This window comes from Tachyglossus aculeatus, chromosome 21, assembly GCF_015852505.1.
Source record: "Tachyglossus aculeatus isolate mTacAcu1 chromosome 21, mTacAcu1.pri, whole genome shotgun sequence".
Classification (NCBI taxonomy): domain Eukaryota; kingdom Metazoa; phylum Chordata; class Mammalia; order Monotremata; family Tachyglossidae; genus Tachyglossus; species Tachyglossus aculeatus.
The window spans coordinates 36,614,358-36,636,086 of NC_052086.1; the positions used below are offsets into that span (position 1 = coordinate 36,614,358).

The 21,729-nt window shown below is 45.2% G+C and overlaps 1 protein-coding gene across 2 annotated transcripts in view; it reads left to right on the top strand.

Moving 5' to 3' along the window:
• GALNT9 (polypeptide N-acetylgalactosaminyltransferase 9) overlaps positions 1–21,729 on the top strand; it is a 260,712-nt gene that overhangs the window by 236,382 nt on the left and 2,601 nt on the right. For both annotated transcript variants that reach the window (XM_038763871.1, XM_038763870.1), the window contains 3 exons: positions 1,032–1,217; positions 2,992–3,129; positions 3,814–3,909. In XM_038763871.1, coding sequence (XP_038619799.1) covers positions 1,032–1,217; positions 2,992–3,129; positions 3,814–3,909 — 420 coding nt within the window. The remainder of the gene's footprint in view (positions 1–1,031; positions 1,218–2,991; positions 3,130–3,813; positions 3,910–21,729) is intronic.

Sequence of the window (21,729 nt, forward strand, 5' to 3'; positions counted from 1 at the left end):
GAGAGCTAGCTTGGCGGATGGGCAGAGGGAGGGCATTCCAGGCCCGGGGGATGACGTGGGCCGGGGGTCGATGGCGGGACAGGCGAGAGCGAGGTACAGTGAGGAGATTAGTGGTGGAGGAGCGGAGGGTGCGGGCTGGGCAGTAGAAGGAGAGAAGGGAGGTGAGGTAGGAGGGGGCGAGGTGATGGAGAGCCTTGAAGCCCAGGGTGAGGAGTTTCTGCTTGATGCGCAGATTGATCGGTAGCCATTGGAGGTTTTTGAGGAGGGGAGTAATATGTCCAGAGCGTTTCTGGACAAAGATAATCCGGGCAGCAGCATGAAGTATTTGTAAAATGGGGATTAAGACTGTGAGCCTCACGTGGGACATGGACTGTGTCCAACCTAATTAACCTGTATTCATTCATTCAATCAATCATATTTATTGAGCTCGTACTGTATGCACAGCACTGTACTTAGTGCTTGGGAGAGTACAATACAACAACAATAAACAGATGCATTCCCTGTCCACAACAAACACAGTCTTGGGGTGAGGTGAGGGGAGACCGACAGGAATATAAATGAATTACAGATAAGTACATAAGTGCTGTGGGATCTGCCCCAGCACTTAGAACAGTGCTTGACACATAGTAAGCTTATTATTATTATTATCGTCATTATTCACCTCTCGAAACCCAGATCCCAACACTAATTATCTGACCTGACATTTGGCTGAGGTCACCATAGACTCTATTCTGTAGACTAGAATCTTCTAGACTGTAAGCTTATCGTGGGCAGGGTATGTGTCTGTTCTATCATTTTATTGTCCCCCCAGCACTTAGTACGATACGCAGCATACAGTAAGTGCTCAATAAGTACGACAGACTGACTAGTGCAGCCAGGGAAGGTGGTCAGGGATCCTTCAGAATCAGAAACGGAACTTGTCAAGAAGCCAATTTCCTTCCCCGCCCTTGCTCCAGCGCTTAGTACAGGGCCTGGCATGTAGTAAGCACTTACAAATACCATCATTATTTCCCCCTCTCCAATTTCTACAGGTCTGGCAATGTGGCGGTAGCATGGAGGTGCTGCCCTGCTCCCGCGTCGCACACATCGAACGCACCAAGAAACCCTACAACAATGACATCGACTACTATGCAAAGCGCAACGCCCTGAGAGCTGCAGAGGTCTGGATGGACGACTTCAAATCACACGTCTACATGGCATGGAACATCCCCATGACGGTGAGGGGAGGTGGACGGGGGCGAGGTGGGTGGGGGGGCTTCCTTCTATGGGGCACAGCTCATTGATTCATCCAATTCTATTTATTGAGTACTTGCTGTGTGCAGAGCACTGTACTAAATGCTTGGGAGAATACAGTACAACGGTAAATAGACACATTCCCTGCCCACAGCGAGCTTACAATCTCTATACTGGGCTGGCTCCAGGGGCTGCCTCTAAAGGAAATTCATGTACCCTTAAAAGCTGAGGGCAGGAGGGCTCTTTGGCCACTTGGCACTTTATCGGGCATTAATTCTGCCTTTTATTCATTCAGTCATATTTACTGAGTGCTCACTGTGTGCAGAGCACTGTACTAAATGCTTGGGAAGTACAAGTCGGCAATATATGGAGACAGTCCATACCCAACAATGGGCTCACAGTCTTCAGACTCAACTCTATCCAAGCCAGAGGTGGCACATTGTATTGTACTCTCCCAATAATAATAATGATGGTATTTTTTAAGCACTTATGTGCCAAGCACTGTTCTAAGCACTAGAGGAGATACACGATAATCAAGTTGTCCCATGTGGGACTCACAGTTTTAATCCCCATTTTACAGATGAGGTAACAGAGAAATGAAGTGACTTGCCCAAGGTCACACAGCGGACAAGTGGTGGAGCCAGAATTAGAACCCAAGACCCCTGACTCCCAAGTCCGTGCTCTGTCCACTTAGCCACGCTGCTTCTCAAGCACCTGGTATAGTGATCTGCACATAATAAGCAATCGATCAAATCAGTCAATTGTATTTATCGAGTGCTTACTGAATGCAGAACGTTGTACTAACCTCTTGGGAGAGTACAATATAACAGAGTTGGTTGACATGTTCCCCACTCACAACGTGTTTACAGCTCTCAACAAATACTAATGATCGGCTGATTGATTGGGAAATGAAAGCAGATTTCCAACCCCCAAAAAGCAAGCCTCACTTCTCATATGTCTGTGGATCTGGGGGTGAGTTGGATGAGCATAAACGACCCCTATGACTCAGTGGAAAGAGCCCAGGCTTGGGAGTTAGAGGTCATGGGTTCTAATCCCAGCTTTGCCACTTGTCAGCTGTGTGACTTTGGGCAAGTCACTTAATTTCTCTGTGCCTGTTACCTCATCTGTAAAATGAGGATTAAGACTGTGAGCCCCACGTAGGACAACCTGATCACCTTGTATCCCCCACAGCGCTTAGAACAGAGCTTCACGCATAGTAAGGGCTTAACAAATACCATCATTATTATTATTATTATCCTTTTATTCGCGCATCATCGGAAAGCAGTGGACCGTGCCTGGGGGATTTGGGGAGGGAGTGCAAGGGTCAGAGTATTGTGGGGGACATGATGCTGAGCCAATCACGGAGGCTGGGGTTGTAATCAGCCCCCCTGTTCTCTTCCCTTGGAGGCTGGGTGTGGGTTTGGGGCACCCAGAGCAGAAAAGGTATCAGTTGGGGCAGCACGAACTAATTGAGGATCAGTGAATGAATGCCTTGTGTGTTTTTCCAAAACTCTGAATATGGGGCAGGCGTTCTGAGCTCCATTTCAAGGATGGATGGGGATACTGCCTTGTCAGACACTTTCTGAATCAGTTCTTTTTATGGGAAATGTGGTTTTATGGACCATGTCCCTCTTTCTAATGAGCAAGGTCAGCTTTTCAGTTTTTCAGGTCATTGCTGGAGGATTCCAAACCCAGAAAAATCACACCTCCTGTCAGACCCCGCTAACCCCCCAGGCCTCCTCCGTTCCTGTTTGACAGAACCCAGGAGTCGACTTCGGGGACGTCTCGGAAAGAATCGCTCTCCGCCAGAGACTGCAGTGCCGCAGCTTCAAGTGGTACCTGGAGAACGTCTACCCCGAGATGAGGATCTACAACAACACGCTCACGTATGGGGAGGTACTGGCTGATCTGTAAAACGATCTTCCCCCCACTCGCCCACAGCACAGTAGTGTGGCTCAGTGGAAAAGAGCCCGGGCTTTGGAGTCAGAGATCATGGGTTCAAATCCCGGCTCCACCAACTGTCAGCTGGGTGACTTTGGTTATTGTAGGAGCATGGCCTAATAATAATAATAATAATGGAATTTATTAAGTGCTTACTATGTGCAAAGCACTGTTCTATGTGCTGGGGAAGTTACAAGGTGATCAGATTGTCCCACGTGGGGCTGACAGTCTTAATCCCCATTTTACAGATGAGGGAACTGAGGCACAGAGAAGTTAAGTGACTTGCCCAAAGTCACACAGCTGACAAGTGGCAGAGCCGGGGTTTGAACCCATGATCCCTGACTCCAAAGCCCCGGCTCTTTCCACTGAGCCATGCTGCTTCCTAGTGGGAAGAGCACAGGCCTAGGAGTCGGACGAGTAGGGGGAGCCAGGGAAGTCAATGAAGAGTCATACACTTGGCAGATAAAACAGATGGTGGAGGAGAAAATCCTCCTGCTCCTGAATTTGCCGTGGCTCCCACTGGGGAAGCAGGAGTAGATTCACGGAGCCCCCGGGAAAGGCGAAGAAGCAGTTCCGGGGCCCAGCGTGACGCAAAACTCCACCCAAGCCGATGTTTGTTTCTTTTGCTCTGGTTTGCAGGTGAGAAACAGTAAAGCCAGCGGCTACTGCTTGGACCAAGGAGCGGAAGATGATGACAAAGCGATCCTCTATCCATGCCACGGGATGTCCTCTCAGGTAAGTTCGTCCCCAGATTCCAGGCCCAGACCCAGGGAAAGCAGCCCGATGAGGAGCCACCAATTTGGCAACGTTGGTCCGTTGGACTCCAACTTGCTAAGGATGGCAGTCTGAGCCCCAGTGCTCCAAAGTACACGTTAGCTCTTCTGACAGGTGGTTCCATCTCCAGGGCAGCCAGGGAGCCAAAGAGATTCCCGAGGTGCCTCAGGGTATTTGGGGTTAAATCTCATTAGGCCCCAGAGTGCTGACCCCTGGAAACCAATTTGGCCAGGACAGTAAATGTCTTGTGGGCAGCAACTGTGGCCTGTGCTTCCTTTTACACTCTCACAACACTTTGCTCAGTGTTTTCCTGAGCTGAATAGTGACTGACAGTCGGATAGGGACAAGGTAGCCTAGGAAACACCAGTGATGGCTCTGATGAAGCCACATCTCCACTGTCTGCTTCCCTAGACTCAGGGTAAGGGGGGAAGGTGAGAAATGTCAGCAGAGGACATATGGGAAGGATTGGAATTCTCGTGGGAATGACCAAAGGTAAAAGGCACTGAGTTGAAGCTTACAGATTCACAAAGGGCATGGACGGGGTAAATGCGGAGTTGCTGTTCACCTAACTGGACAACTACAGGATGAGGAGGAGGTAATAATTATACTGACAATAATTGTGGTATTGTTAAGTGCTTACAATATGCTAAGCACTGTACTAAGTGCTGGAATAGATACAAAGTAATCATATTGGGCAGAGTCCCTGTTATACCTGAAACTCTCATCTTAAGGGGGAGGGAAAACAGTGTCTGCTGTGTGATCTTGGGCAAATCACTTCAGCTCTCTGTGCCTCAGCTACCTCATCTGGAAAATGAGGATTAAGACTGTGAGCCTCATGTGGGATAGGGACTGTGTCCAACCTGATTACCTTGTGTCTACCCCAGTGCTTATAACAGAGCTTGGGACATAGTAAGCGCATAACAAATACCATCATTATTATTATTATTATTATTATTATTATCATTATTTAATCCCCATTTTAGAGATGAAGAAACCAAGGACCAGGGAAATTAAGTGTAGAAATTAAGGGAAGCAGCAAGGCCTAGTGGACAGACCACAAGCCTGGGAGTTAGAAGGACTTGGGTTCAGATTCTGGCTCTGTCATTTTTCTGCTGTGTGACCTTCAGCATGTCACTTCACTTCTCTGTGCCTCAGTTACCTCATCTGGAAAATGGGGATTAAGACAGTGAGCCCATGTGAGACATGGACTGTGTCCAATCTGATTAACTTGTATCTACCCCTGCGCTTAGTACAGTGTCTGGCACATTGTAACTGCTTACCAGATATCATAAAAAAGTGGCACGTCCCCTATATTGTAAGTTCCTTTTGGTAGGGAATGTGTCTACCAAGAATGTGTATTGTACTCTCCCAAGCGCTTAGTACGTTTCTCAAAATGCAATCAGCACTCAGTAAACATCATTGTACAAGGTCACCTGATAGGCAAATGCCAGCCCCAGCTTCTCTTCTTCCCAGGTCCGTGCTCTTGCCACTGGCCACGCTGAAGTCAATTAGTCATTTGTATTTATTAAGCACTCCCTGTGTGCAGAGCACTGTACACAAAGTGCTTGAGAGAGTACAATATAATAGACATATTCCTTCATTCATTCAATGACTTGACATCTGTCCACATGTTTTGTTTTGCTGTCTGTTTTGTTGTCTGTCTGTCTTGTCTGTAGACTGTGAGCCTGTTGTTGGGTAAGGACCGTCTCTATATGTGGCCAGCTTGTACTTCCAAAGTGCTTAGTACAGTGCTCTGCACACAGTAAGCGCTCAATAAATATGATTGAATGAATGAATTCAATAGTATTTATTGAGTGCTTACTATGTGCAGAGCACCGTACTAATCTTCACTCAGCAGGTGGTAAATGTACAGTATTTGTTACCATAAGACATTTTTTGCAGGCTGAAAATACAGTTGGGTTCAAGAAGTGTCTTGATACATTTTATAGACAAAGAGGTCCTTAATGGGTTACAAGTAGGGAATTTAGGGATGTAGAGGGCAATGTTAATGGGGTGAGCCGATCCATCCTCTCAACATCACTCAGCTCCTCCAAACATCCCATTTCCATGGTGAAAGGTAGAATTATAGGCTATATGAATGGTTCTGACCCAATGGTGATATTTCTTGTTTTGCATTCTCCTCTCTGGTTCCCTGCTATGATCTTCAGGCAGAATTCACAACTACTTTTCTCTCCCCCTTTGCTGTCAAAGACCATCCTAGTGTACATATCTCAAGGTCCCAGGCAAAAATTAAATGAAGATCTGTGTTGTGTTAATCATTTTGCATTAATACTATGTTTTTATTTCATGAGACTGTGTTACTGCTGCTTTTATCTCCATTAATTACTCCAGACATCATTCCCTTTGGAAGACACCCAGAGACTTTACTGCTAATGGTTCACAGTCAGAAAGATTAAATTTTTTTCTTAATGGATGGGGCTTCAAAAATTACTTCTCTTGCTCACATTGATGGCACCGATTTCTTAATGGAAGTTGGATATTATTTAAATTGTCTCAGACTTCTACTTTCTCTTATATGTCATTTTGATACTCCTGATGTGCCACCGAAATCAGAATGCTGCCGAAGCAGCATGGCTTAGTGGCAAAAGCACAGGCTTGGGAATCAGAGGATGTGGGTTCTAATCCCAGCTTCTCCACTTGTCTGCTGTGTGACCTTGGGCAAGCCACTTAACTTCTCTGTGCCTCAGTTACCTCATCTGTAAAATGGGGATGAAGACTGTCAGCCCCACGTGGGACAACCTGATGATCTTGTACCTAACCCAGCGCTTAGAACAGTGCGTAGCAATAGTAAGCACTTAAGAAATCCCATAATTGTTATTATTATTATCATCAGAGCTGCATTAAGGAACAATCTTTCAAGTAGAAATCAATTCTGACCTAACCACAATCTGAACAGCCAAGAGGAGATCAGTTTTACCAAAGACGGGTTCAAATCCCAACTTGTCCGTGACCAGGGCAAAATACTCAACAAGATCGAAAAGCAGTATAGCCTAGTGGATCGAGCACGGATCTATGAGTCAGAAGGACCTGGGTTCAAATCATGGCTCTGCCAATTGTCTGCCGAGTGACCTTGGGCAAGTCACTTAACTTCTTTATGCCCCAGTTTCCTCATCTGTAAAATGTGAATTAAAACTGTGAGCCTCATGTGGGACCTGGACTGTGTTAAACCTGATTTGCTTGTATCTACTCCAGAGCTTAGTAATAATAATAATAATGGCGTTTGTTAGGTGCTTACTATGTGCCAAACACTGTTCTAAGCACTGGGGAGGATATAAGGTAATCAGGTGAGCCACATGGGGCTCACTGTCTTAATCCCCATTTTACAGATGAGGTAACTGAGGCCCAGAGAAGTGAAGTGACTTGACCAAAGTCTCACAGCTGACAAGTGGCGGAGCCGGGAATAGAACCCATGCCCTCTGACTCCCAAGCCCGGGCTCTTTCCACTGAGCCACACTGTATCTGTTAAGCGCTTACTATGTGCCGAGCACTGTACTGAGCGCTGACGTGGGTGTGGCAAAGAAAATGTATCAATACAATATCTTCCACTCCCCCTCCCCCCCCCAGCTTGTGAATATATGTCACCTGCAGTATAAAAGAAGGGATCCTGGTGACCGCGCCTGGCACATAGTAAGCACTTAACAAATACCAATAAAAAAAGAAAAAAAAAGATCTGTAGGAATAAGTACTGCCTCCTAAATTTTAAGTTCCTTAAAGGGATGGTGTCTATTGTACTTTCCCATGCTTTTAATACAATGCTCTGCAAAGAGAAAGTGCTCGATGTATTACTCATGATTAATCGATAGATTGCTTAATTGCTGTTAAAGACAGGAAAAGAAGCAGTGTGGCTTAGTGGAAAAAGCACAAGCCTGGAAGTCAGAGAACCTGGGTTCTAATTTCAGCTCTGCCAGTTTCTTGCTATGTGACCTTAGGCAAGTCACAACTTTATGCTTGAAAGCCTGTTCTCCCTCCTACTTAGACTGTGATCCCTATTTGAGTCAGGGACTGTGTCTGACCTGATTAACTTGTATCTACCCAGCACTTAGACCAGTGCTTGACACATAGTAAGTACTTAAAAATACATAGAAGGCTCAAAGCTACCTACAATCTCAAATGTCCACCTTTAGCCAAAACATTGTAGGAAATTTGACTGACGTTAAACAGTAAAGTTTAGCTGGAGTTCTTTGGATTAAGTTAACAAAACATAATTGTGAAATAAGATGCAATTGGGCTTTCCCTGTGGAACCCTAATTCTCTGAGTCTGTCAGAAATTTATGGGAGTGAGTTTTCCTGAAGTCCAGAAAGGATGTTAAATTCTGTTAGGAAGTCCTTACAAACCCCAGCACTCTGCCTCTTCCCAGAAACTCCTCACCATTGGCTTTAAAGCACTGAATCACCTTGACCCCTTCTACCTCACCTCGCTATTTTTCTACTACAACCTAGTCCACACACTTCACTTCTCTAATGTTAACCTTCTCACTGTACCTCCATCTCATCTATCTTGCAAGCGACCCCTCACCCATGTCCTGCCTCTGGCCTGAAACGCCCTCCCTTTCAAATCCAACAATTACTCTTCCTCCCTTCAAAGCCTTATTGAGAGCACATCTCTCCCAAGAGGCCTTCTCTAAGCCCTCCTTCTCCTCTTCTCCCATTCTCTTCTGTGTTGCCTTGACTTACTCCCTTTATTCATTCCCCATCCCAGCCCCACAGCATTTATGTCCAAATCAGTAATTTATTTATGTTATTGCCATCTCCCCCTCTAGACCGTAAGTTCGTTGTGTGCAGGGAATGTTTCTGTTTATTGTTGTAGTGTACTCTTTCAAGCGCTTAGTACAGTGCTCTGCACACAATAAGCACTCAAAAAATGTGACTAAAGGAATCCAAGTAATGATGTGAGGAGTGAGAAAAGCAGACCAGAATTCATTTTCCATGACTTATTCTTTAGCTATAAACAACCGCCTTCCCAGGCTAGCGTGCTAATGGTGCCTTACTCTCCCATGGATAAACAACTCTCTTTCCTCCATCCCCTAGAGATCTTTCAGAAGAGAACAGGCAACACTCTGTCCTAGATTATGGCAGGGGCAACCCCTGATGTAGAGGCTGAGAACTAGGCTCCAGGAATTCAGTGGGGAGAGACTGTCTCCCCCTTGGCCGTTCCATCCAGGAGTTTGGCAATCTGGAAATTTGCCCAGATGCTATATGGTGGTAGTCCAGGCCTGGCAGAATTTCCTACTATTTCTATCCTGTGCTCAGCAACTAACACTTAATAAATATTTCTTATTAAAAAAAATCATGACTTTGGTTTCAAAAGTAAAGGCAAAGAGTATATTGACATATAAAATCAGCCCATCTCCACCAACCTTCAAAGGTTTCCAGGCATCCAATAATTAAAATTCACTCTTCAAAACCAGATATACAGTCACTGTTCTCCGAGGGCCTCAGACGGAACAGACAATATTGACAGGTGCAAAGTTATAATATTCACCTAATGAATAAGATTGACAGAGTGAACTAGAACGTAAATTCCTTGGGGACAGGGAATAGGGAATGTATCTTAATGATGATAATAATAATACGATATTCATTAGAGAAGTAACATGACCTAGTGGAAAGAGCACAACACTTGGGAATCAGAGAACCTGAGTTCTAATCCCAGCTCCACCTTGTATCTTCTGCGTGACCTTGGGCAAATCAGTTATAGTCTCTCTGCCTCAGTTACATGATCTGTAAAAAGAGAAGCTGGGATAGAACTCAGGTCCTTCTCATGCCCAGGTCCATACTCTATCCACTAGGCCACGCTGCTTCTCAATTAGACTATAAGCCCCAAGGGGAACAGGGACTGTGTCCAAACCAATGACTTAGCATGGCTTAGTGGAAAGAACACGAGCTTGGGAGTGAGAGGTCATAGGTTCTAATCCTGACTCCACCGCTTGTCAGCTGTATGACCTTGGGCAAGTCACTTAACTTCTCCGTGCCTCAGTTACATCATCTGTAAAATGGGGATTAAGACTGTGAGCCCCACGTGGAGCAACCTGATTACCTTGTATCTCCCCCAGTGCTTAGAACAGTGCTTGGCACATAGTAAGTGCTTAACAAATACGAACATCAAACACTTAATACAGTGCTCTGCACACAGTAAGCGCTCAATAAATATGACTGAATATCTACTCTAGTGCTTAGCTTAACACAGTACCTAGCACATAGTAAGTGCTAACAAGTACCATTAAAAAAAATTTCAGAGAGTGGGAGGAAGATGGGAAGGGAATACCTCTCCCTTGCTTCCAGGGTGTCTCAGGAAACTTCCAGGGAATCTTGGAATGATGGAAGCAGGAGGCTTGATGAGCTTCACAAGGAAAAGGGCCCAGGAGAAAGTTCAGTTTAATAGGGATGACTTGGGGACTGGTGGTCTTGGAAAGAAGAGGGAGAAAGAGGAGGCTGAGTAGCCCAGGGCAGAGGGCCAGGCACACTGCAGCTGCTGGGTGATAGGAAGAAAAATCTTTCCCTGATGTTGGAAAGACAGGCTAGCAGGAAACCAAGCAGAAGGCAGGTAAAGAAGCAGTGTGGCTTAGTGGAAAGAGCATGGGCTTGGGAGTCAGAGGTAGTGGGTTCTAATCCTGGATCCACCACTTACCAGCTGTGTGACCTTAGGCAAGTCACTTAACTTCTCTGTGCCCCAGTTACCTCATCTGCAAAATGGGGATGAAGACTGTGAGCCCCATGTGGGACAACCTGATCACCTGGAAGTGTTAATTCATTTATTCAATCGTATTTATTGAGTGCTTACTATGTGCAGAGCATATTATTATTATAAAGAATGAAGAGAGAGGCTGGAAAATATCTCTGCAACTCATTTAAGAGATGATGGGTGTTGCCCTTGGTAAAATGGAAGAGTAAAAGAGCTTCACTCAAGTGACTTATCCTGGTTTACTGAGAAGGGTTTTCAGTTCCCCAGGCTTAAAACCAAACTCTTTCTGTTCCAAGAGCCCTCCTGGCCCTGAGGGGAAATCTTTGAGTGGGTGCCATTCTCTGTCACCATTTCTCCATCACAAAAGGAAGCAGTGTGCAGATTACAGTACTGAAAAGTCCTGTACTTTCCCAAGAACTTTAACACTCATTAATTACCACTGAGTTCTCTGCACAGGGTAAACAATCAATATATACCACTGATTCATTGAGTTTGACAACTGAATCAATCAGTGGTATTTACTGAATGCTTACTGAGTTGAGAGAACTGTACTAAGCTCTTGGGAAATGCAGTACAACAGAATTGGTAGACATGATTCCTGCCTCCAAAGAGCTTGCAGTCTACAGGGAGAGACTGTAAAGAGATTAGGGATAAGGAAAATAATAGCACATAATAACAATAATAATGTTGGCATTTGTTAAGCACTTACTATGTGCAAAGCACTGTTCTAAGCGCTTGGGGGGATACAAAGTGATCAGGTTGTCCTACGTGGGGCTCACAGTCTTAATCCCCATTTTACAGATGAGGCAACTGAGGCTAAGAGAAGTTAAGTGACTTGCCCAAGGCCACACAGCAGACATGTGGCGGAGCCGAGATTCAAACCCATTACCTCTGACTCCAAAGCCCGTGCTCTTTCCACTGAGCCTCGCTGCTTCTCTATTTACTTAAGACTATTTACGTAAGTTTTGTGATTTTATAATCAATCAGTTTAGCACTTACTTTTTGCAGAGCACTGTGCTAAGCACTTGGGAAAGTACAGTACAACAATACAAAGGACACATTCCCTGCCCACAACCAGTTTACAGCATAAAGGGAGAGATAGGCATTAATATAAAAAAATGGATTATGGATATGTACATAAGTGTTGTGGTCCTGGGGTGGGTGGAGAAGAAAGGCAGGAAATCAGGGCATTGCTTAGAGAGTGGGAAGGCAGGAAATGAGGGCTTAGTCAGGAGAGATGTCTTGCAGGAGATGTGCTTTCAATAAGGCTCTGAAGGTGGGGAGAGTAATTGCTGGTTGGATATAAAAAGGGAGGGCATTCAGGCCAGAGGCAGAAAGTGGCCAAGAGGTCAGTGGCAAGATAAATGAGATCGAGGTACAGTGAGTAGGTTGGCATTAAAGTAGCCAAGTGTATGGGTTGGGTTATGTTAAGAAAGTAAGTAGGAGTGCAGCAAGTTGAGGAAGGAGCAGCTAAGGTGCTTTAAAGCCGATGGCAAGGAGTTTTTGTTTATTGCGGAGGTAGATGGGCAACCATCTTGAAGAGCGGAGAAACACAAACTGAACATCTGGACAGCAGAGTGAAGCATGGACTGGAGTGGGGAGAGACAGGAGGCTGGGAGCTCAGCAAGGAGGCTGAAAGAGTAATCAAAGTGGGATAGGATGAGAGTTTGGATTAACGCGACAACAGTTTGGATGGAGAGGAAAGGACAGATTTTAGCCATGTGAAGGTTGAACTGACAGGACTCAAGCATTTTATCCTTAACCAAACTCAGTCCCTAATTATCAATCCATCAATCAATCAATGGCATTTATTGAGTGCTTACTGTGTGCAGAGCACTGTACTAAGAGCTTGGAAAAGTTTGGCAAAACAGAATTGGTAGACACATTCCCTGCCCACAGTGAGTTTACAGTCTCAAGGGAAAGACCAACCTTAATATAAATAAATGATTAATAATATATGATTTATAGATATGCACATAAGGGCTGAAGGGCAAGTACCAAATGTCCAAAGGTCACAGATCCAAGTGCAGAGAAGATGCAGAAGGGAATAGAAGGTAGAGGGAGCCGAGGAAAATATTACCGAGAGAAGCTGCAATTTGAAGGACAGATGATTCCAGAAAATTCGATTTGGAATTTTTCTAGGCCTATTACAATTTTATTTTCCCTCCATAACCCATTTTAAAGAGCCATGTAGCTGAGGCATGTGTCCCTAATAGTTGTATTCTGGGAAATAAGAAGAGTTAATCTAGCATATCATCCAGTTCCCTTTTCTCTCTGGCTCTCCTAATCTGCATTCTGCTGGAAACGCAATGATTAACTGGGTGGGGGTGGGGGAAGGCTGTTCCATCTGAGCGTTTTGCAGATAAGCATGGCTTGGAGTCACTCACTTACAGCCAATTTAATTAATGATTACACAGCTGGAAAACTTGTATCTTCTCCACCACAATTTAGAAAATTAATTCAGTGTGAGGGGCACAGCTGTACAAGCCCTAATCAAAGCACAAACCATAAAAGGTGTTGGCAGCAAGTGTTTTAAAATGTTAAATAAGCATTTTTTTCAAAACCCACTGTAATCAACTAGAAACCAACCTTATATGCAGTGGTTGCCAGTTTTGCTTCTGTCCCCTAGCCTCATGAAGACTTTGGCCCCTATAAAGAAGGGCTAAGATCTCGAGTAATTACTAATATTTGTTGAGCACTTACTGTGTGCAAAGTGCTGAATTAAGTGCTTGGTAGAGTGTAACAGGGTTAGTAGAAACATTCCCTGCCCACAACCAGCTTACAGCCTACAGAGGGAGTTTACTGTTTAGCATTTAGTTTGCAGTATAAAACCTCCTTTGGGGCTAGATTCCACCTACCCACCCTGTGCTGTAGGGAGGGGATCTGCCCCTTCATGAGCCAGGGTGGGACAACAACAATTCTACATTCATTCTGTCAGTACCCTGTGGGCAGAAGCAGGGTGACCTAATGGAAAGAGCACTGGATTAGAAATTGGGTGCACTAGCTTTGAATCCCAGCTCCTCCACCTGCCTCCTAGTGACCTAGAGCAAGTCACTTGACTAATCGGTGCCTCAGTTTCCTCATCTGATAAAATAAGGGAGCTTCATAATAATAATGGCATTTATTAAGTGCTTACTATGTGCAAAGCACTGTTCTAAGCCCTGGGGAGGTTACAAGGTGATGAGGTTGTCCCATGGGGGGCTCACAGTCCAAGTCCCCATTTTACATATGAGGGAACTGAGGCACAGAGAAGTTAAGTGACTTGCCCAAAGTCACACAGCTGACAATTGGCGGAGTCGGGCTTCGAACCCATGACCTCTGACTCCAAAGCCCATGCTCTTTCCACTGAGCCACGCTGCTTCTCTGTCAGAGACTGTCGTTAACGGTATTTGTTAAATGCTTCCTATGCATCAAGCACTGTGTACTGAGCATGGGGGTAGATGCCATTTAATCAGGTTGGACTCAGCCCATGTCCCACGTGGGGCTTACAGTCTTAATCCCTGTTTTACAGATGAGGGAACTGAGTCCAAGAGAAGTGAAATGACTCACCCAAGGTCATACAGCAGACAAGTGGAGGAATAGGGATTAGAACTCAGGTCCTTCTTTCTTCCAGGTCCATGTTCTTTCCACCAGGCCGCGTTGCTTCTCTGTGTCTGATCTGATCTTCTGTTTCTATCCCTCTGCTTGGCACACAGGAGGGAAGTGGAGAGTATCACAATTATTATTAATATCATAATAAAATCGATGATAACAATAATATATAATATTAATAATTGTGTTCCTGATGATCATAATAATTGTGGTATTTGTTAAGCTTACTACATGCCGGGCACTGCACTAAGTGTCAGGGTGGCTACAAGCAAATCAGATTGGGTGCAGTCCCTCTGCACATCCACCAAGCTAGCTCTCTTTTCCCTTCAAAGCCCTACTGAGAGCTCACCTCCTCCAGGAGGCTTCCCAGACTGAGCTCCCCTATTCTTCTCCCCCTCCTCATCCCCCCTGCCCTACCTCCTTCCCCTCCCCACAGCACCTGTGTATATGTTCGTACAGATTTATTACTCTATTTATTTTACTTGTACATATTTACTATTCTATTTATTTTGTTTTGTTAATATATATTGTTTTGTTCTCTGTCTCCCCCTTCTAGACTGTGAGCCCGCTGTTGGGTAGGGACCATCTGTATATGTTGCCAACTTGTACTTCCCAAGCGCTTAGTACAGTGCTCTGCACACAGTAAGCACTCAATAAATACGATTGAATGAATGAATGAATGCCCCACATGGGGCTCAGAATCTCAATCTCCATTTTACAGATGAGGAAAATGAGGCACAGAGAAGTGAAGTCACCTCCCCAAGGTTACACAGCAGACAAGTAGTGGAGCCAGAATTAGAACCCATGACCTTCTGATTCCCAGGCCTGTGCTCTATCCACTGTGCCATGCAGCTTCTAATAATAATAATTATTATTATTATCATTGTTACTACTACTACTCTTCATGGTTTTAAACAATCTGGCTATGAATTTATCATGGTTAGATTTGTCTGGTATCACATACTCGTCCTCAGGAAGAGCACACAAAGACCTGGATTTCTTGTGATCCAGGCGCAGATCCAAGGTCCTCGCCCTGCATGTGGGCTATGAGTGAAGTGGCAGGTGATAACATAGAATACATGCTCTGTTAAAAGGCCTCGGGTCGATGCCTGAATAGACAGGCTCCCTCCTGGAAAGAGAACACATCCAGAGACCTGCCTGATCTTCCCCAAGCAATAATGGATATGTTCAGAATGCCGGACCTAATGGGGAAATTGTAAAAGCCAGCTATTGGCAACCCCAAGATCTGTCAATCACGCGCAGAAAGGAAACAATCTCACATATTAGAAGGAAAATATGATACCACCTCGAGACACAATAGGTGGTGAGTTTGGGGGTGAAAATAGCATTTCTCTAATCATCCTGAGGCATGCGATGGGTGGAGGAGTTTCTCAAACACACCGCTTGCTTTGGAATCACTTAATTCTTTCATTTTCAGTGAGATGAGAAGGAAAAGTGGACTTACTGGGCTCAAAAGTTGGCTACTGAAGAGTGAGGGGAGGGAGGCTAGCGTGGGGCACTGAGGGCTTACTTAGGGCAGGTCTCTTGGAAGTCATGAGTTAAGAGAAGCAGTGTGGCTCAGTGGAAAAAGCACCGGCTTTGGAGTCAGAGGTCATGGGCTCAAATCCTGGCTCTGCCAGTTGTCAGCTGTGTGACTTTGGACGTCACTTTACTTCTCTGTGCCTCAGTTACTTCATCTGTAAAATGGGGATAAAGGCTGTGAGCCCCCCGTGGGACAACCTGATCATGTTGTAACCTCCCCAGCGCTTAGAACAGTGCTTTGCATATAGTAAGTGCTTAATAGATGTCATTATTATTACAGAGAATAGTAATACTGGACTAAGCCCTTGGGAAAGTACAGAAGCAGGAGGCACACTCCCTGTCCACCAGGAATTTACATTCTGAAGAGGAAGACACACATAAGATTATTTCTAAAGAGAATCTGAAAAAAATAAATCGAACATACACGTATGCGAGTTCTGAAATGAGTATAAACATTTCCATAAGTGTTAAAGGGGTGTCATTCATTCAATCATATTTATTGAGCACTTACTGTGTCAGTGGGTTGAATAATAATAACATTATATTCAGCCACGACTGAAGCTATTGGGAATTGGATGGGGAAAACTTGTCGGAGAGGTGAAATTTTAGAAGAAGGAGGAGGAGGAGGAGGAGGAGGAGGAGGAGATGAAGGGGGGTAGCAGATTTAGTTGGGGAAGAAGAGTTCCAGGCCAGGAGCATGGTGGAAGCTGGCTAGATGAAAAGGGGGCACCATTAGGAGGTGGACAGGGGAGGACCGAATGAATAGAGCTGATGTATAAAATGGGAAGAACTGGAGGAGAGACTTGAAGCAATGGGAAAGAGTTTTGCTTGCTGCAGAGGAAGATAGGCAACCACTGAGAAGCAGCGTGGCTCAGTGGAAAGAGCCCGGGGTTGGGAGTCAGAGGTCGTGGGCTCTAATCCAATCTCTGCCACTTGCCAGCTGTGTGGCTTTGGGCAAGTCACTTCATTTCTCTGGGCCTCAGTTACCTCATCTGTAAAATGGGGATTAAGACTGTGAGCCCCATGTGGGACAACCTGATTACCTTGTATCCCCTCAGTGCTTAACAAATGCCATTATTATTATTATTATTATATTATTGGAGACTCTTGAGAAAAGAACAGAGGGGTGCGGAGTGATGTTTTAGGAGGATGAACAGAACAGTAGCGTGGAGTGTGGACTGAAGTGGGAGAAGCTAGAGGTGGGAAAGATGAGCGAGGGAGCTGATTGATACATGGTACGTCCAACGGTGATATGATGCATGTGTAAACCAGTATGGTGGCTATTTCAGTGGCTGTAGGGGCGGATGCAAAATATTTTGCAGGAAGAATCAGCAGGATTTAGCAATTGATTGTGAGAGCTTGGGAAGCAGCATGACTCAGTAGAAAGAGCCCCGGCCTGGAAGTCAGAGAACCTAGCCCCACTGCGATCTGTTGTGTGACCTTGGACAAGTCACTTTAACTTCTCTGTGCTTCCATTTCCTCATCTGCAAAATGGGGATTCGATACCTGTTCTCCCTCCTACTTAGACAGTGAGTCCCATGTGGGACCTAATTATCCAGTGCTTAGTACAGTGCTTGGCACAGTGAGCAATTAACAAACACCATTATCATTATCATTATTATCAGATACTCAACCACCAATGATGGTGATGGTGGTGGCGATAACGATGACTGATGGGTGGAAACAGAATGGATCAGAGTCTAGGAAATTAATACACAAATAAATGCAGGTTGTTTCCAAATTCTGGATGATAGAAGATTTCTCCTGGTGATTATTCACCTCCAATTCAGACCCAAATTCATTAATTCTTTCAATTATTTTTTGAGCACTTACTCTGTGCAGAGCACTGCACTAAGCATTTGGAAAGTACAAGTCAGCAAACATATAGAGATGGTCCCTACCCAAAAATGGGCTCACTGTCTAGAAGGGGGAGACAGACAACAACACAAAACAAGTAGACACGTGTCAGTACCATCAGAATAAATAGAATTATAGCTATATACATCGAATTAATAAAATAAATAGAATAGTAAATATGTAAAAGTAAAATAAATAGAGTAATAAATCTCTACAAATATATACAAGTGCTGTGGGGAGGGGAAGGAGGTAGGGCAGGGGGAGATGAGGAGGAGAGGAAAAAGGGGGTTCAGTCTGGGAAGGCCTCCTGGAGGAGGTGAGCTCTCAGTAGGGCTTTGAAGGGAAGAAGAGAGCTAGTTTGGCAGATATGAGGAGGGAGGGCATTTCAGGCCAGGGGGAGGACGTGGGCTGGGGTTCGACGGCGGGACAGGCGAGAATGAAGCACAGTGAGGAGGCTAGTGGCACAGGGGCGGAGGGTGCGGGCTGGGCTGTAGAAGGAGGGAAGGGAGGTGAGGTAGGAGGGGGCGAGATGATGGACAGCCTTGAAGCCGAGAGTGTGGAGTTTTTGCTAGATTCGTAGGTTGACAGGCAGCCACTGGAGATTTTTGAGGAGGGGAGTAACATGCCCAGAGCGTTTCTGTACAAAGATAATCTGGGCAGCAGAGTGAAGTATAGACTGAAGTGGGGAAAGACAGGAGGATGGGAGATCAGAGAGGAGGCTGTTGCAGTAATCCAGTCAGGATAGGATGAGAGATTGAACCAGCAAGGTAGCGGTTTGGATGGAGAGTAAAGGGTGGATCTTGGCGATGTTGTGGAGGTGAGACCGTGATCTCCCATCAAATCAAACCATGATCTCCCATCACCAATGCTTGGTGATTCTCCTGAAATAAGTGGTGTGAAATGCATCATTTCACATTTTTATTTTCAGTGTAGTTGATAGCAGATTCAGTTATCGATAGCTCAAGCCACAGGCGGTTACTCAGAGCCCAGGAAGAAATGGGTTATGGAGCTAACGAGATAAATGCAGTTGAATTTCAAGTCTCAGTCTAATTTTGCATACAACTCCCCTCAAGCTATTGCTTAGAACAATGGTTATAAATCATCACAACAGCCCAGTAATGCTCATTTACGAATGCCCTATGGACAGGCCTTTCCTAAAATAAATTCTCTCTCACCTGAAATAAACACTCTAGAAACCCCAAATCAGTTTTTCCTTCCCGCAGCCTTCTTCTAACTTGTATTAAATCAACAGTAATATGGGAATGTCTGCCTCCTCTGTCCTTTCTTTGTCCTTAACTCAGCCTACTCATGAGTCCCAGCCTAAGGGTTTTCTAGGCAATTTCCATGGAGGCCTTAATAGAGCAGAGTTTACAATCGTACCTTTCGTGAAACGCTTCGAGAACCTGTTAGGGAAAAGGACTCAAAGAATGAAAAATCAATCAAACAATCGTATTTATTGAGGGCTTACAGCTAAGCATTCAGGAAAGCACAATGCAGCACAACTGGTAGACATGTTCCCTACCCACAAGGAATTTACAATCTAGAAAATTTAGTGAACTATCACCATTAGGTGAGCTTCAGGAGAGAGGGGCCTTGACCTTTTCTCCCTCCCCCCCCCCGACACACACCAGGAATGAGATTATAAAATCCTTGTGGGCAGCGATTATGTCTACCAAATGTATTGTATTGTGCTCATCTAAATGCTTAATACAATGCTACGCACACAGTAAGCGCTCAGTAAATACCATTGATTGATCGATTGATGACAAATATGGACCTGCCTTACTCTGTGCAGAGCAGTCATTCAATCGTATTTATTGAGCAATTACTGTGTGCAGAACACTGTACTAAGCGCTTAGACTGTACTAAGCACTTGGGAGAGTACAATATAACAATATAACAGATACATTCCCTGCCCACAACGAGCTCATAGTCTACAGGGGTCGCTTCCAGTTGAGAGGGGACCCGTTTTCTGGGTCTCAAGGGTGTGAGGACCCACAACCTAACCACTGGCTGCTAGGTTGTTGGTCTCTGGAGGTCACCAACCCAAGGATACCACCCGAACCATAGGAGTCAAGGTTGTTCAAAGGACCCATGCCAGAGACCCGGACAGACTCCTCACCTTCCCCATTGATCATGCCATCTCAGTGGCCAGAGGAAGAAGCAGCACAGGTCTAGGAGTGCCTGCAGCCCTGCCAATCAATTAATCAATCAATCGGTTTCACTGAGCACCTTCTCCTGTCTTGGGCCCCGCAGAGCTCCCCCAGTCACCCAAACCCTATCCCCGTCTGACTTTCTGATCACTGTAGACAGCACTACCATCCTCCCTTTCTGACAGTCCTGTAACCTTGGCATTATCCTCAACTCATCTCTCTCATTCAACCCACATATTCAATCTGTCACCAAATCCCATTGGGTCTACCTTTACAGTATCATTAAAGCCAGCCCTTTCCTCTCCATCCAAACTGTTACTACCCCAATCCAAGCACCTCTCATAACCTACCTTGACTGCTGCATCAGCCTCTTTGCTGATCTTCCTGCCTCCTCTCTTTCCCCAGTGCAATCCAATTTTCACTCTTCTGTCCAGATAATTCTTCTAAAAAATAAGTTCAATTTACATTCCCACCCCCCACTTCTCAAGAACCTCCTGTGGTTGCCCATCTACCTATGCTTCAAATAGAAACTTCTTCCATTAGCTTTAAAGCCAATAGAGAGGCAGCATGGCTCAGTGGAAAGAGCCCGGGCTTTGGAATCAGAGGTCATGGGTTCAAATCCCCGCTCTGCCACATGTCAGCTGTGTGACTTTGGGCAACTCACTTAACTTCTCTGGGCCTCAGTTCCCTCATCTGGAAAATGGGGATTAAATCTGTGAGCCCCACGTGGGACAACTTGATTACCTTGTATCTACCCCAGTGCTTAGAACAGTGCTTTGCACATAGTAAGCACTTAATAAATGCCATTATTATTATTATTATTATTATTATTATTATTATTATGAAAGCATTCAGTCACCTTGCCCCCTCCTATCGTACCTCACTGGGTTTCTACTCCAACCCAGGATGCACACTTTGCTCCTCTAATGCCAACCTACTCACTGTACCTTGATTTCATCTATATCAATCAATCAATCAATCAATCGTATTTATTGAGCGCTTACTATGTGCAGAGCACTGTACTAAGCACTTGGGAAGTACAAATTGGCATCACATAGAGACAGTCCCTACCCAACAGTGGGCTCACAGTCTGAAAGGGGGAGACAGAGAACAGAACCAAACATACCAACAAAATAAAATAAGTAGGATAGAAATGTACAAGTAAAATAAATAAATAAATAAATAAATAGAGTAATAAATATGTACAACCATATATACATATATACAGGTGCTGTGGGGAAGGGAAGGAGGTAAGACGGGGGGATGGAGAGGGGGACGAGGGGGAGAGGAAAGAAGGGGCTCAGTCTGGGAAGGCCTCCTGGAGGAGGTGAGCTCTCAGCAGGGCCTTGAAGGGAGGAAGAGAGCTAGCTTGGCAGATGGGCAGAGGGAGGGCATTCCAGGCCCGGGGGATGACGTGGGCCGGGGGTCGATGGCAGGACAGGCGAGAGCGAGGTACAGTGAGGAGAGTAGTGGTGGAGGAGCGGAGGGTGCGGGCTGGGCAGTAGAAGGAGAGAAGGGAGGTGAGGTAGGAGGGGGCGAGGTGATGGACAGCCTTGAAGCCCAGGGTGAGGAGTTTCTGCCTGATGCGCAGATTGATCGGTAGCCATTGGAGGTTTTTGAGGAATATATCACCACTGATATATATATCAGTATATATATATAGATAGATAGATAGATAGATAGATAGATATATCTATATCACCACTGACCCCTCACCCATGACCAGTCTCTGGTCTGGAACTCTCCCCCTTCATACTCGACAGACTACCACTCTCTCCATGTACCTCCAAGAGGCCTTTCTTGAGTGAGCCCTCGTTTCCCCTACTTCTTCTTCCTTCTCCATCTCCCATTCCCTTGCATCTGTACCTTTAAGCAATGGATATTTACCACCCCCCTCAGCCCCACAACACTTATGTATACATCTATGATTTATTT